This window comes from Arxiozyma heterogenica, assembly GCF_036370985.1.
Source record: "Arxiozyma heterogenica strain weizmannii chromosome Unknown scaffold_9, whole genome shotgun sequence".
NCBI classification, from domain to species: domain Eukaryota; kingdom Fungi; phylum Ascomycota; class Saccharomycetes; order Saccharomycetales; family Saccharomycetaceae; genus Arxiozyma; species Arxiozyma heterogenica.
Window position 1 is genome coordinate 726,979 of NW_027042662.1, and position 14,667 is coordinate 741,645.

The window sequence follows — 14,667 nt, forward strand, 5'->3', positions numbered from 1 at the left end:
GGATGGTAGGTTAAATTGTCCTCATTTACTATGTGGTTCCCCACTGCTTTACCCCCGGGTTTAGAGCAGACTCCAATGTACTGCAAGAACATAGGAAAAGGATGTACTATTAAGGTTTCCAAATGAAATCCAGGACTTAGTAAAAAAGTTCTCTATGTCCAACAGCACTGTTTTATTACTTGTACTGTTTTCCCAGCTAAAATTATTACCTCTGAAATTGATTTTTAAGAATGTAAAAAATAGATATTGAGACAGTTATTTTTTTGGAAAATGTAAAAAAATAGTCAAAATGTTTTACAAAATGTACAGGTTTATAAAAGCAGTCATAAAGAAGGAAGTAAATCAACTCCGGTAGTATACAACAAACGATCTGTGCCCATTTCACTGGTATAGAAAAATATGTAACAGAATGAAAAAATTAATTATTTTAACTCAATAACAAGAATAAATAATATTATTAAAAATAAATAGAGAAATAAATAAATGGGTGATAATGAATAGATGATATTAGTTAAACATTACCACCACTCTCATATATAATGGAATATACAGGGATTTGAAGGAGTTTGTATAGTATTATGATGTAATGGACTGAGCATGAAAATAAGAGAGACTTATAAGCTGAAAAATTACTCAACATTTATTTTAATTGACTAAATAACCTTGGTGCAGCACATTCGTCTAGATAATGTTGTAAATGGAAAAATTCTTCTACACAGTCTTCTTTATTTTCTAAGTCTTCATAGTTTGGATCTTCTTTCGCCTTCTGAACTCTTTCCACACATTCCAAATAATGGTGCTTTAATTCTTGGCCCCTTTCTGTATTTTCACATTGTCTTCTTAACTTGTCGAGTTGGTCACCTTCTTCCTCTTCCTCCTCTTCATCTTCATCTTCATCATTATCTTCTTCTTCCTCTTCTTCTTCTATCTAGTTTTAAAATAAAAAAAAAATTAATTAATTAATTACATATACCATTAATAATATAATTTGTTAGTATACAAATCAATATACTCAAGAAGAGTAATGATCAAGAAAGTTTAGTCTTTTCTTCGCTTTTTTAATCATCTTTTTTTATCTTTTTTTATTATAATTTAACATACCGTTGGATCTTCATCTTCTGCTCTGGAGTAGATTGGACTGAATTCCTCTTTGACATCCCTTAAATAATCTATAATAGAACTTAACATACTGGAGTTTGATAATGTGGTTGTAATAACACTATAATTTGACTTGGTTTGGATTCTAAACTATCTATCGGTCTCTCTGTGTTGACTTTCTTAAATGGCTTGTCGGTTTAGATATGTTATACGCTTATTTCTGTCCCTACGGTATTTTTGATTATATATAGCCTTAGTATAATTTGAGTTTGTGAGTTTTTGTTTTTTTCTTTTGTCTTTATGGATTACGTCCGGTAAATTTATGTAAGTTTCCCTATGATTCTCAAATTTTCTTTTTTTTTTTTGTATTGTCAAAAAAGCCGAAAGAGATATGATTGGCTGTTCCCCGGAGATGAAAAAAAAAAATAAAGAAGAGAAAATAGCTATTATTAGGCAAAAGAAAGTTGAAAGGGTTTCTACTTCTATGATTAGTTAACGTCGGGTACTAATTACATCTTCAAAACAAAAAATACTTAGTGGGTCAATTTTATAAAATATATCACTGTATATATGTATAGGAGGGTTTTGTCAAGGTTGTTATAGTCGTTTACACTACGAATCCCTTTTAGCCAATTGATCCTTTAATTGTCGAATATAAACACAAGCCAGCTCTGCAGTTGTAGCTTTAGACGGGATACTAACAGTTTTTTTCAGTTCTTCCGGAACCAGTGATGCCAATTCGGATAAAGCGTTGTTTAGTCGATTGCGACGTTCTTGTTCTGCTACTTTGTGTATTTCTCTTTTTGACTCATCTTTAATACGTCCTACCCGAGATTTTGATCTAGGGCGTTTTTCAATAGATGATATGTTACTATTGTTTTCTTTTACATTTTCTGTAGAGATTCTATTCTTATTCGTATTATCACTGATTGTATTGCTACTCTCGCTGTCATTAGTTGAGTTGGTGATAGTAGTGTTGGAGGGATTGCTATTGTTGGTATATGGCGGCAATGCAGCACCGTAATCAATGTTTGGATTTAAGGATATAGGAGATTTATTTAATATTACACTACTTTCTGGTAGTTGAAATGCCACATCATCTATGTTACCTGGTATATTTCCTTGTACTTTGTTGCTATTGTTGTTGTTACTGTTGCTACTGTTGAGTATTGGTGTTGTGATTGTAGTTATATTTGTAGATGGTAAAATTGGTGTGTTTTCTAGAGATGTCTTACTTTTACTGAATCTTCTTAATGATCTATTTGGTTTCATGTATGGACTATTTTTGACTACCTTAGTGCTTTGATCCGATCTTGGTGTTGCAGACTGACCTGACATTGAATGACTTTTCTTTGGGACTGAAATTTTATTCTTCATATTTGAATTTTCATTTTTAGATATACTTCTTGTTAATGGTACTATTTTGGACCCATAATCATCAGTGACTGTTATATCATTAATATTGTTATTTAAAGTAGATAAGGGATCTAGCATTGAAACAGAGTCGCTCACAATAGAGTGCCTATTATCAATGTTGGAAGTAAAAGTATTTTTATTATCACATCCGAAATCAGTCTTTAATGTTAGTGGATGCATAAATGGAGTTACTTGAATCCCATTCATTGACGCTTGATTCGGGGCAATAAGAGGTGAAACAGTTGGTGAAAGTGATGATGCAACGGGGATGTTTAACATGCTATTGATTTCTTTATGGATATGTAATGGGTGATTTGTACTTGTAAATGTATGGGTTGAATTATAATAAGTATCAGGGATATTACTAAAGTTTGGAATATTATTAGAATTATGAAAAGAATTTTCTTGGAAAATTGAGTGGCTTAATTTATCTAAATCTAACTGTATATTGTGTGGTATCCATCCATCGTTCTTGTCGTTATAGTTAACGTTACTGTTATTATTAATATTACTTATTGAATAATGTTCGTGTGACTTACTCAATTCTCTTTCTAATAAATGAATATCATTATGTATTGGAATATTAATATTGTTACTTTTGTTGTTATTAATATGGTCATTATTACTTTTATCCGTGAAATTGTGATTTTCATGCAAATATTCATCTACCTGATCCAATATACTTTTAGAAGGGTTGATTTCCATCATTCTTCTATGATTTTTTTGTGTTTGAATGATATATCGATTTCTTTTTTGTTTTAGCTTAATGTATTTTTTCTCCTTTATTGATGAGAATGTGTATTTATATCAGACAAGTATAGATATATATCTATATATCTGTGTGTCTGTGTGTACTTGTAAAAGTATATTTCAAAAACAGTTATTTGTGGCGTAATGCAACGAATATAAAATTCTTCTCCTCCTTGACCAGCAAGTATATATTCAAATAAGAGCAAAAAAAAATGGATAAAGAAAAAGAAAAAAAAAAAAAGAAAACTTAGGCAAATTGTGTGAAATTTCACTTGTAGTTATTTATTTGAATATACGTTGATGTTATACAGTTCTAATCTTCAACAGTGGTTTGATTTATGAATACTTAGTTCATCTTAACACTGAAACTATTTCGCAGAGATTACGTCTGTGTTATATTTAATTTCCATTTACAAATAGTTTTTGTGCTTCTGTAATTATTTCTAAGGAAAGAAGAAAAAAAGAAAAAAGAAAAGAAGAAAGAAAAGGCAAAAACAAAAGGAATGTATTCAAAAAATCTGCATAATTAAGACTTATATTACCCAATTAGGAAATACCGGGAAAAACTCCACTCCTTTCTCACAAAATTTTGACCCAACAAAGTGCGTCGTGCAAGATGACTGAGTTAAACACTCAAAAAAAAAAATCCTCAAGTTTTTTTTTTTTGCTTAAGTGGTAATCAAAATAAAGCAGGCATTGATTATTAAATTATCAAGAAAATACGAACAAGGAAACTGTTCGACAAAAGGTGCAATGTTTATTATTAAAAATGGTGGGAAGAAAACTTATAGTAAACTGGGTGTTTAAGAGACAAAAATAAACCTTTTTGCATGTAATTGTAGGCATATATGATTTCAGTTTTTGTTTCTCGGCTGATTAACCTTCAAGATGTATTTGAACTTGGTACATAGTGTATGTTACTCAAATAAAATAGACTAAAAAGGATATAAACCCCAATGATGACGACTCTTGAGAGTTTAGAAATGCGCTAAAAATTAGATAAAACAAGAAAACTTTTGGACTTAGCTTTTAAAAGCATTGGTAGCCTCCAATTTCTAATAAGGGAAGTGAATAGCGTCAATTGTGATATCGAGACAATGCTTTACAGCTAATAGGGATTTTTTATTATGGAAAAAATTGTCTCGTTTTGTTTCGCTTATCTTTTATATATAAAATTATCCGAGTATCATCGTACCCATATATAAATCACAATGTCGCAGTATTGACATCTGGCACGTGGGCTAGCAGTACGTAAAAAAAAAATAAAGAAAAAAAAAAGACTCTGATTAGGAGTTCTATTAGCATGCTTGGTTTTGATTATAATTATGTATGAGGGATTTGTACGATGCTTCTATATGAACAAGAATTCATATGCATTATGTATGTATGCTTATAGCCATATATTTAACGTTTTGCGCCGTGTCTTTTAAAACTTTTAGATTTTTTGGACTTTCTATTAATATCGTTAGTTCCATTAACACGAGCAATGTCTGCTTTAGACACTACAAGACCGTTTTTTGTTGAACGACCAATAGTATTAATTTTGAGACCACGTTCTCTTTTTGATGTTCTTTCCATATCTTTGCTCCTAATACTAGTACCAATACGTCTTTCAATATCTTTCTTATATGTAGCTTCAATCTTTCTGAACTGTCCTTTTTTAACTTTTGAAAGAACAATACCACCCTCTTTAGCTTCTTGTTCATATTTGGCGATTCTTTCCAAATGTTTATTAATCATACCCTTCCGTATTGCCATTGGAACTTTTTCCAATTTGTTGATTTTCTTACTATGGCCATTAATTTTTGAAAGATTATGTAGTCTTTGTTCTAACGTTTTCATACGTGCTTTCCCAATGATTTCACTATCTTGAAACAATAACTGATTGCTATTATTTTGAATATGATCATTTTCATTACCAATTGTCTCTAACGTTAATGAGACACCACTGAAATCTGAATTGGTTTTATCATTCTCACTGAATGCACTTAACAGATGTGATTCTTTTAAAAATTGTTGTAGAGCCACATCATTATGTAAATTCTCTGCTTCTATATTTGCCTCCTCTTCATTATCTTCATCATCTAATGTATTATGCTTACTGGTCCTTAATTGTTGCAATTTAGCAATTTTTCTTGCATTTTCAGCTAAGGTCCTACCACTTCTAAGTAATTTTTGTTCCTGTTTACTTGGTGCAATATACGTATCACTCGGGCCACTAAATTTGATGATTTTAGGCTTTTTAATGTTTTTTTCTTGATTGTTATCAGCAGCTTTAATCGGAATAATACAATTAAGTTTATTGTCCTCCTCAACATCCTCATTATTATCCTCTGTATTAGTATCATATGCACTGTCTTCTGATTCATTATTTTCCAACTCACTATTACTAATGTCACTTTCACTATTAGATTTTTCATCTGAGCTAGAATTAGAATCAGGTCTAGCATGTTGTATATGTTTTGTCTTATCTTCAAAACCTAAGGATTCCAAAGAGCCAAACTGAGCTTCAAAAGCTTTTCTCTGTTCCTCCAATTGTTTCATATACTTATCTTGCTCGGTATCAGACATTATAAATGGCAAATTACTCACTAATTCTTGTATTTTTTTGATAGAATTTATTATTATGTCTATCTGACTTTCTACTTGGAAGTGGAGTGGGGCAATTTTTTAAGGAATAGTCCTTCTCTTTTCGATAAATTATGCCTTTTTTCTGTACATTAGGAATCAAGCTTGTTGTTAGCTCATCGTAAATTTTTCTTTTTTATTCTTTTTTTTTTATTTTAAAAATTGGTTCAATCTTGAAAAATAAATCTCCACTGAATTATAACATAAAAATATACATAAATAAAGGTAAGGTGAATTAATACTTAATAACCAACTCACGCTGTCTGTTTTTATGAAAAATGACACTGATTTTTACTTTCTAGAACTAAATAATACATATTTGGGAATAAAGAGTAAGACGAATAAAATAACTCTTTGTCAGTATTTTTTTTCTGGTTAGGTCATAAAATGAATAGAGAAGCATTGAAATTAAAAATTCCTGATATGAGATTCAATCATATCTTTAGTATGTCATTACAAAAAGAAATGAAAAAACAAAATAAAGAGAGAGTTAACACTTACGTGTTAGGTAAAGTTATTTTTAAGGATATTATAATTATTCCATTTCTACAAAGCTTCTTATGGACAAGTACTTTAATAATACTCAGGGGTCCATTGAAAAATTTTTTTAGAAATGTCAGAGTACTATTTTTTCCATCTAGAAGAAGGTCTGTATTATAATAAAGTACACTGATTTTGAGAAAATCATTTAAATAAAAATTAGGTTATCAATCTGGTTTATGATGTATAATATTTGATTAATGATTGTAATAATGATGATTTTTTATTCCTTATTGTAGTTTTTTGCTTGATTTTTTTATTTTAAATGTATACTTGATGTATATTCAAATATATGATAGAAATATATGATATGATTTTATCTATGTTTGTTTTGTTAGATGTTAACGTTGAAATAATGTTATGGTATTTTTGTTATTACTTAACAGAGAATATTAAGGAATTTAGTATGTTAGAAAGAAGGATTAATTTATAAGATCACTATTTCAATTACACCCGAAGCAACTAGTCCTTAATTTATCTATGGTAAAAATAACAGGCTACATAAAAGATAATGATTTAGATGAATAGATATATATTTAAAACTCATATCTTTGTAAGAAGTGTTATAGACTAACTAAATTCATGAGGTTAAATTAACTATGAATATATCATAATAATTAGTGTTCTTTTTTGATTATCATAAGAATATATTTTCCATTTGAGAGCTTTATATTTTGGATGTAATAGTATTGCATATACAAGATTAACAAAAAATATAAGACAAATATCCCTGAGAGGATATGGGTGTACTGTCTTTATTCAGTGTGCAAAGTTTTGAATTTTAATGCAATTTGTAGTACTGCATACAAAGCTGAAAATGTTTTAGTTTAGTGATATAAAGAAAAACTAGGCAATATTAACCGGATTTTATTATCGTTTGTATGAAATTTGTTGGAGAGTATAAGAGGAGAAAAATTTGTGAGTAATTAGCTCAGATAGTCTATAGCATTTGTTCGTTATAGGAAGTATGTAAGATATTAATTTTTAGAAGATATATGCAAGGAGTGTACCGAGTATATGTTAGATAGACAAGTTACATTTATTAAGTGAATTTCAGTGGTTCTTCAATTATACTCTACAATTAAGTGAACTAAGCTATCAGCGATTGAGTTAGCAAAAGATTTTATATCCAATAAAAAATTTTGATTTACTCTCACCATAGGAGTACTTGCTTTGCAATATTCTTTGATGCAAAGACTAGACCTGATATATGATTATTCAATCTGTCAGTGAAATGCTTCAGTGACAAATTACTGAATGATTTTCTCATTCTTAATATATTAAAGTAATATGAATTTTTTTAAATAAAATATTTATCTCTAACTACATGAATAAAAAATAAAAAGAATAGTTGGTCTTGTTGGATATTAGCCAGAACACATCTATAGTGCATCTCTTATGCTTAATGAGTCCACCAACTAGTCCGGTTTCTCAATCATTTTATAACATATGAAATCCGGATGGTCACTATAAACAATCTTGTGAATTCTTTAGTTGACAATGATGTTCTTGTTTTTCTTGTTTCTCTTGCTTATATAAGTGTGTTCATCTGTGCATCTGTGTATATTAGTTTACTTCTTGCGTAGAGTGTAGTCTATATGTCATATATAGGCAACAAAACAAGCTATATCTATCTACTTTAGCGTCTAGAAGAATATATTTCTCATAATAGGATTTTCATCTATTATACATTCGTATAACAAGATATTCCAATATTACTATTTGTAATATCCCTGATATTACTATTTAGGGCTTGTTTAGAAAAATGAGGGTTGACGATATTTTTCTAAACTTTCCTTTTTGCAAAATTTTACAAACACACATAAAAACAGGAGTAACCAACATAAGTACAAGAGAGCAACCAAGAAGAAGAAGAAGGAACCAAGGATTACATAAGTTTAGATATATAGCATATAAGTGTATGCTATTAGGTTATCTTAGATTAGGGATATAGATATACTGATGTATAGGAATACTACATCTAGAGATACAGAAAGAGTCTATATCTTATATCTATCCAAGTGAAATATTGTTGTCATTCCAACAAGATTAATTGTTATCCGACACACATAACCTCAGGGTTATTACACTATTGGTAAAAATAGTAGTTAGCCCTGTAGGGGGCTCGAACCCCTAACCTTATGATTAAGAGTCATACGCGCTACCGATTGCGCCAACAAGGCCTAACTTGTTACTTTTTTTTAAAGATAAGACTTTTTTGTTATTAAGAATATAGTTTTAATTAAAACTTCTTATTTTTACTATACTGTGCAATATTGTTGGAAAATGAGAGTTTATTACTGTCATTTTCATAAGAATTATTTTTTAATTAGTTTTTTCTGTATATTACGTGGTGTACGAATGTACTATAATATCAGGAAGACATTTTATTTTTTTACCAAATATGTTTATCACAGATTTGAAGAGAAATCAAAAACTTAAAAGAAGAATCAAAGTAAATAAAAGAATTTATACTCTATACACTTTATAATAAGTATATATATGTATTTAGTATACAATACAACAAACATCTATAACTTAATGATGTCTACCATTACCATGGACGCTAAGGGCTCCAAATTCCAACAAATATAATATACTGGTAGGTTGTCATCACTATCTACTGCTTAAAATATCCTATAAAGTTTTGTCTAATTACAGAACTAATAATTATTGTGTGATTTAAATCATTAACTAATATATTAAATTGGATAATTGATTCTTCAATTTTTTTTTTAATTTCACAAATATTTTACAATGTTGTTGGGGTTATATTGTTGTCATCTGAAGATTTTTTTTAAACCAATAGTTAGCATATTATTGTTGTATTTAGATAGAGCATAAGAAGTCTTTAGAGAGATTAAACAATTTCAGTATAAAAAGAATTATTAAGGTAATAAGCGGGTGTAAGAAGCCTTAATTGGAAATTCTAAAATACATAGTCTGTAGGTAATGCTAACTGTTAAGACGAAGGATTTGGAACAGCCGAAACTCTGGGCTCAAGGTTGTGAGTGTATATGGACGAACATATGGTCGTCGGATGGACATTGGTGGTAAATTACTAAGAAGCTTATTTAAGAGACCCTAGATTATTGAGAGATAGTGCAAGAGGTAATTATCAGCATTAATATTCGTAATCTATCTAATAGGTTAACCAAAAGAATAATAAGACGAATAACTAAGACTAATCTATTTAACAGTTAGAATCAACCAATTATATAATTTGTGAGTGTTTATATATATAATTAATATCCATATTTTAGTATATTACTTGGTATAACCCTTACACAGCCTTGTTAATATTATTTTTTAAAAGGTTGTAAAACTTATAAGCTTAATTTTGTTTAATAAGATTGTTTGTGTATATGAAATCTTGAATTTCACTTTTGGTAGGGTTTGTATGTTGATTAGAATGAAAATTCTTAAATAAGAAAAGCATGTGCCAATTAATTGTGGTGCTTCATGTATTTGTAACACAATCTACTTCCAGAGTAGATTTTAAAAATAAGTTATAGACAAAAAGACTTTTTATTAATTTTCAATTTTAAGAAAATTTGGTTTTTGGTATATAAATTTATTATTTAATTTTTTTTTTTTTTTCAGTTTGTCTTGGATATAGAAATAGCCGCCTAACAATAGAAGATTAAGAAGATGAAGAGTGGGAGCAACTAAGTAGTAATATTTAAATTGCCAATTCCTTAATAAGTAAGGATTATAGAAGATAGAGTGAGCTAGAGTTAATTAAATGTTTTCAAGAAAATCTTCCAAAATAACTTTGACTGATTGGGATGTTGACACATTATTGAGTATATCAAAAGAGACAGTTATAATTAAAGAGAATAATGCCTTAAATATCGAAGAAAGAGATGTCATTAGGACTTCTACGAAATTACCTTGTTCTAAGATTGAAAATGTTTTTTTGGAAGAACCGCCCTGTTTTCAAAATAATGGGATAAAGTTGGTGCCAGAAAAAAATAGAGATACCTGCAACAGGTCTTTGAAAAATCATGGTGTCCCATAGCCTTTATAAAGACAACTTTAATGTAAGAAAATAACATTTCTTTAATTGTAATTATTGTGACCTATTAAATTATTATTACTGATTTTTCCCACATATCATAATATTATGTATATATTTATGTATGTATACTTATGTTAATTTAGCAATGCTTGCGCATGAGTGCTATTATTTGCCTTTATTTCCTAATAAATATGATTATAATGAATGATTAGTTTTCGGTGTCAGAATTACCCTCAATTGGATCTTCCTGACTTTCTTCTATTTCCTTTCTGGCTGATTCTTCACGGGACTGTTCATGGATGGTATCTAATTCTTGTCTGCTTTCAATAGTATTATGATTTTTAGAGTTTTCCTGTGTTGAAGATACACTACTTTCTTCGAGTGGGTCTAACTCTGTTGTTGTTGCCCTGGAATCAGAATGTAACGGAATTTCATTTATAGAATCATCCTCATGAACTGAGGTTATGTGAGATGTACCAGTCTTCACGTTGTTAGATAAAACATCTTCGAATATTTCATCATTTAATATGCTTTGGTATAAAGAATTAAATTTGTTTTCATTTAATTTTAATCTTGTTATTATTGAATCACTTATCAAGCCTAATCTTAACAACCCTTTTAACTTTATTAAATAAACTAGTAATTCTTTTTCCGTCTCTTTGAAATATGGACTATTATGTATGTCATTTAAAATGACATTCTCATCATTAATTTTTTCTAATTGGATTTCATTTTCATTGGCATGTAAACTTTCCAAATAAAGAAATGTTTCCATCAATTGTTCCTGGATATCCTTAGGTAAATAAGTAGGAAATTTCTCGGCAATAAGAGTCTTCCAATCTCTATTGGCTTCAGGTAATTGTAATTCAAAACATATTATTGCCACAAAAATATCAATAATTGCGTTACTTAATTCCCATTTGATTTTAAATAAATCATGTACATTTGTTGAATTATTAAGTCTTAAAGTAATCAATATGCTATAAAACTGATCCAGGATAGCACTGATAGTATTTAATGTTTTAATTATACTGCCATGTGAAGTATTATTATAGCTATTATTAGACTCTTTGTCGTCAGTGGTATTGCCTCTAATATTATCAATATCGTTATTGTTTAAGTTTTCATTGGTGAATTCCTTGTTAGACAAAAGCAAGGATTTTTTGGAAATTTCGGCCCATTTATGTATTTGCCAAGATACCAAAATAACAGGTAATTTAAAGGAAATTTGTGGTATAATTTCAGTATCAAATTGTTTATAATACTCAGGGAATCGTGAAAAAATTCTGTCAAATAATTGGACAAGCAAATTATGGTCAAATTCAACTGGGTACACTTTTCCAATTAAAACAAGTTTGTTTATATAGGTGCAATACACTGTGGATATAAAATCATTGAATTGTTTTGCATCTGTTAGATTTTCAGCATTTTCAGAAAAGAATTTCATTAAGTGGAGTTTAATATGAGATATTTCATTTAACCATACTTCATCTAATTCACGTTTCTTGAAATTTTCTATATGTGCTAGAGTGTTAGATAATGCATTGTAGTAGATATTTGATTGAGCACATGAAGGAAGAACACATTCGTCAATTGTCTTTGTTATTATATGTGTGATTTCTAAAATAGCTTTTTCATTCTCAGACTGAATCCAATCTTCAAAGGTAAAAAGATTAAAAATATTTAACAATGGTGGTAAAATATCTGGAGAATGTATAGGTAAATTTTTGAACAACCCTAATAAATGTGGTAATACCGATTTTACTACATTAGCTTTTTGTTGATTTTTGATGGAGGAAGCACCATGACAAAGACCGTCAAGTACTATAAGATAAAGAATAACGTTATTATTATTGGTTGGTAGTAATGGTGTTGTATTAAACATAGTAATACTGGTATCATTACTCGCCTCTAATTCAGATTGTGTGCTTTTATTATCCTTTGAGACTTGTTCGATAGTATTGAATATTGTTTCGTATGTGTTGTCATCACTTAACAGTTTACATATTGTCATAATTTCATTGTTAAAATAGGGGGATAAAAATTCTGAGGCCTGATACAGTAAATGATGTTTTTCTAATTTACTTGAATCATGGTTATCCTGGGCATAAAATAAGAAAGAATTACTAATAAATCTCATAAAGATTCCTACTTTGACTAAAGCGGATAATTTAATTGGTGCCATATTTTCATCTAAGGATTCATTATTTTTGAGAAAATCTGTACATGCTTCATTTATTATTTTAGTCATAAATTTAGAGACAGAATTTAAAAATCTTGAATTTTTATTATGAGCCGAAACTTTAACATCATTATCATCGAATATTAAACTCGAAATTGCAAGTATTTCATCATCTTCTAAATAACCAAGACTTACAATTTCAGTCAATATATTTGTTGCATACAGTCTTACTTCTAAGTCAACGTCTTTTAGTGCAATATCTAAAATTCTTTGTCTGAATCTTTCAAAAAATTGTCTAATAGCTGAATTATCTGTTTTCTTAGAATGGTTGAAAGTTATTATATTAGGTAAGACTTTTAATACTTGTGATCTAACAATGTTGGAAGTATCACTTAGTAACCAACCGAAGTATTTCAAATAAGTTACTTTCATGAAATATTCTGGATAATTCTTGATCCATGTAGATAAATGCAAAACAGATTCGGAGCGAATAATCTCATCAACATCTTTAAATCTGTGTACAAAACAGATTTTAATGATATTTTCAATGATATTCTCCGTAATAATTTTACTATTTTGAATTTCCTCTATATTATTTTCTAATTTAAAGATAACAGTCTGGTTTTTTCTTTTCTTTCTCTTTTCTAAGGATAATTGTTTGGTAAATTTGGCAAGATAATTTTTTTCCAAATCAACTATGTGGTCAGTAAGAAAATCTTGATATAAATATAATGATAACGTGGCAATATATCTAAAACATCTGACATTTGTTGTTGAAAAAGCAGAAAGCCAAGTCAGGATATCTATTACTAGTGGACCCATTATTAATTCGTCATTATCTTCTTGTGATTCAACGTATAACAACTGCATATCATTGGCGATATCTAAAAATCCAGACATAAATTCAACAAAATTCTTGTATAGATTAGGATAAGAACTGGTCTTACTGTTTATTCTACTTGTCATTAAGTGGAACTCATGAACTTTTTGCTTTTCAAATAATAATTGAATTTCAGTTATTGTATCTGTAGCAGACTCGTTATTGTGAATATCGTGCTGTTCTACATGTACTAATGCACCACAACAATCTAGTAGAAAGTTAACAAAATCTTGTAATAAAAGATCTCTATTAGTGGTATAATTTTCTAGCCAACCTCTTAAGTATTCATCGATAGAGATATCATCAGATTCAGATAAAGCTTCAAATAATTCACTATGTTCCATAGCTTTTACATTTTCTAGATAATCATTTTGCTCTTCTTCTGTTAATGGGAGGTTATAATTACTTGTGGTTGTTTTCTTTATATTAGTTTTTTTCTTTTTGACAGGTGGCTGTTGTGAGGAACTCTTTTTGTTTTTTGGTTTATCCCCATTTGTACTTCTGGAACTGCTTCTTGTGGATCTTTTTCTTTTTCTTGCAGCAGAGGGCTCTAAATAATCAGAATCATTAGGATCTTCTTCTTCCTCAGATGAAGATGATGATAATTCGGGTAAGGAATCATCTGTTGATTCTTCTTGATCTTCATTTTCACCCTTACTATTCTCTGTATTATAATTTTGACTGATGGCGGTGGTAACCTTGTCAGATTCGATTGCGGAAATGTTTGAATCGCTATCAGAATCACTATCTACTGTTAATTGTTTCCGTTTGCTTCTAGTTCTTATAGATCTTCGTAATTGTGCCATTCCAATAAACTCTACTTAAATTGAATTTATTTAAGAGAAATATTCGTAATAAGACGTCAGAAAGGGAGTAATAACCAACAATCTATTTGTTTTTCGTATATACTTTTTGTATATGAAATATTGAAACAATTATATGTTAAGGCTGATCAAATATTTTACTTTCCAGCGCCACAGGTATTCTTTTTTTAATAGATTATACATCACTGATATCTATGTTTATTTACTTTTTCCATTACGCGTTTTAAAATTCTCTTTTTCTCCTACTTTTTTTGTTGATATTTTGCTGTTATATTTTAATACAGGCAGGAAATGAAAAAAAAAGACGTGTCACCAACAATTTCACGAT

At 29.1% G+C, this 14,667-nt stretch overlaps 5 protein-coding genes and 1 non-coding gene across 6 annotated transcripts; 1 reads left to right on the forward strand and 5 right to left on the reverse strand.

Moving 5' to 3' along the window:
- Positions 1–640: 640 nt before the first annotated feature.
- On the reverse strand, positions 641–1,188 carry QCR6 (ubiquinol--cytochrome-c reductase subunit 6; the record flags this gene model as incomplete). Its single annotated transcript, XM_064861777.1, has 2 exons — positions 641–928; positions 1,102–1,188. The coding sequence occupies 2 exons, from the start codon at positions 1,186–1,188 to the stop codon at positions 641–643; spliced, it is 375 nt and encodes a 124-aa protein (XP_064716732.1).
- A 522-nt stretch (positions 1,189–1,710) lies between these two features.
- PHO4 (phosphate-sensing transcription factor PHO4) lies at positions 1,711–3,222 on the reverse strand (the record flags this gene model as incomplete). The annotated part of the gene is made up of 1 exon (XM_064861778.1): positions 1,711–3,222. One exon carries the CDS (start codon positions 3,220–3,222, stop codon positions 1,711–1,713), a length of 1,512 nt encoding a protein of 503 aa, XP_064716733.1.
- Positions 3,223–4,668: 1,446 nt separating this feature from the next.
- On the reverse strand, positions 4,669–5,835 carry FAF1 (Faf1p; the record flags this gene model as incomplete). The annotated part of the gene is made up of 1 exon (XM_064861779.1): positions 4,669–5,835. One exon carries the CDS (start codon positions 5,833–5,835, stop codon positions 4,669–4,671), a length of 1,167 nt encoding a protein of 388 aa, XP_064716734.1.
- A 444-nt stretch (positions 5,836–6,279) lies between these two features.
- Positions 6,280–6,552, forward strand: PWA37_005335 (uncharacterized protein; the record flags this gene model as incomplete). Its single annotated transcript, XM_064861780.1, has 1 exon — positions 6,280–6,552. The coding sequence occupies one exon, from the start codon at positions 6,280–6,282 to the stop codon at positions 6,550–6,552; it is 273 nt and encodes a 90-aa protein (XP_064716735.1).
- A 1,989-nt stretch (positions 6,553–8,541) lies between these two features.
- Positions 8,542–8,616, reverse strand: PWA37_005336. The gene has a single exon. It is a non-coding gene; the product is annotated as a tRNA-Lys (tRNA).
- Positions 8,617–10,661: 2,045 nt separating this feature from the next.
- IRR1 (cohesin subunit IRR1) lies at positions 10,662–14,321 on the reverse strand (the record flags this gene model as incomplete). The annotated part of the gene is made up of 1 exon (XM_064861781.1): positions 10,662–14,321. The coding sequence occupies one exon, from the start codon at positions 14,319–14,321 to the stop codon at positions 10,662–10,664; it is 3,660 nt and encodes a 1,219-aa protein (XP_064716736.1).
- Positions 14,322–14,667: the final 346 nt, after the last annotated feature.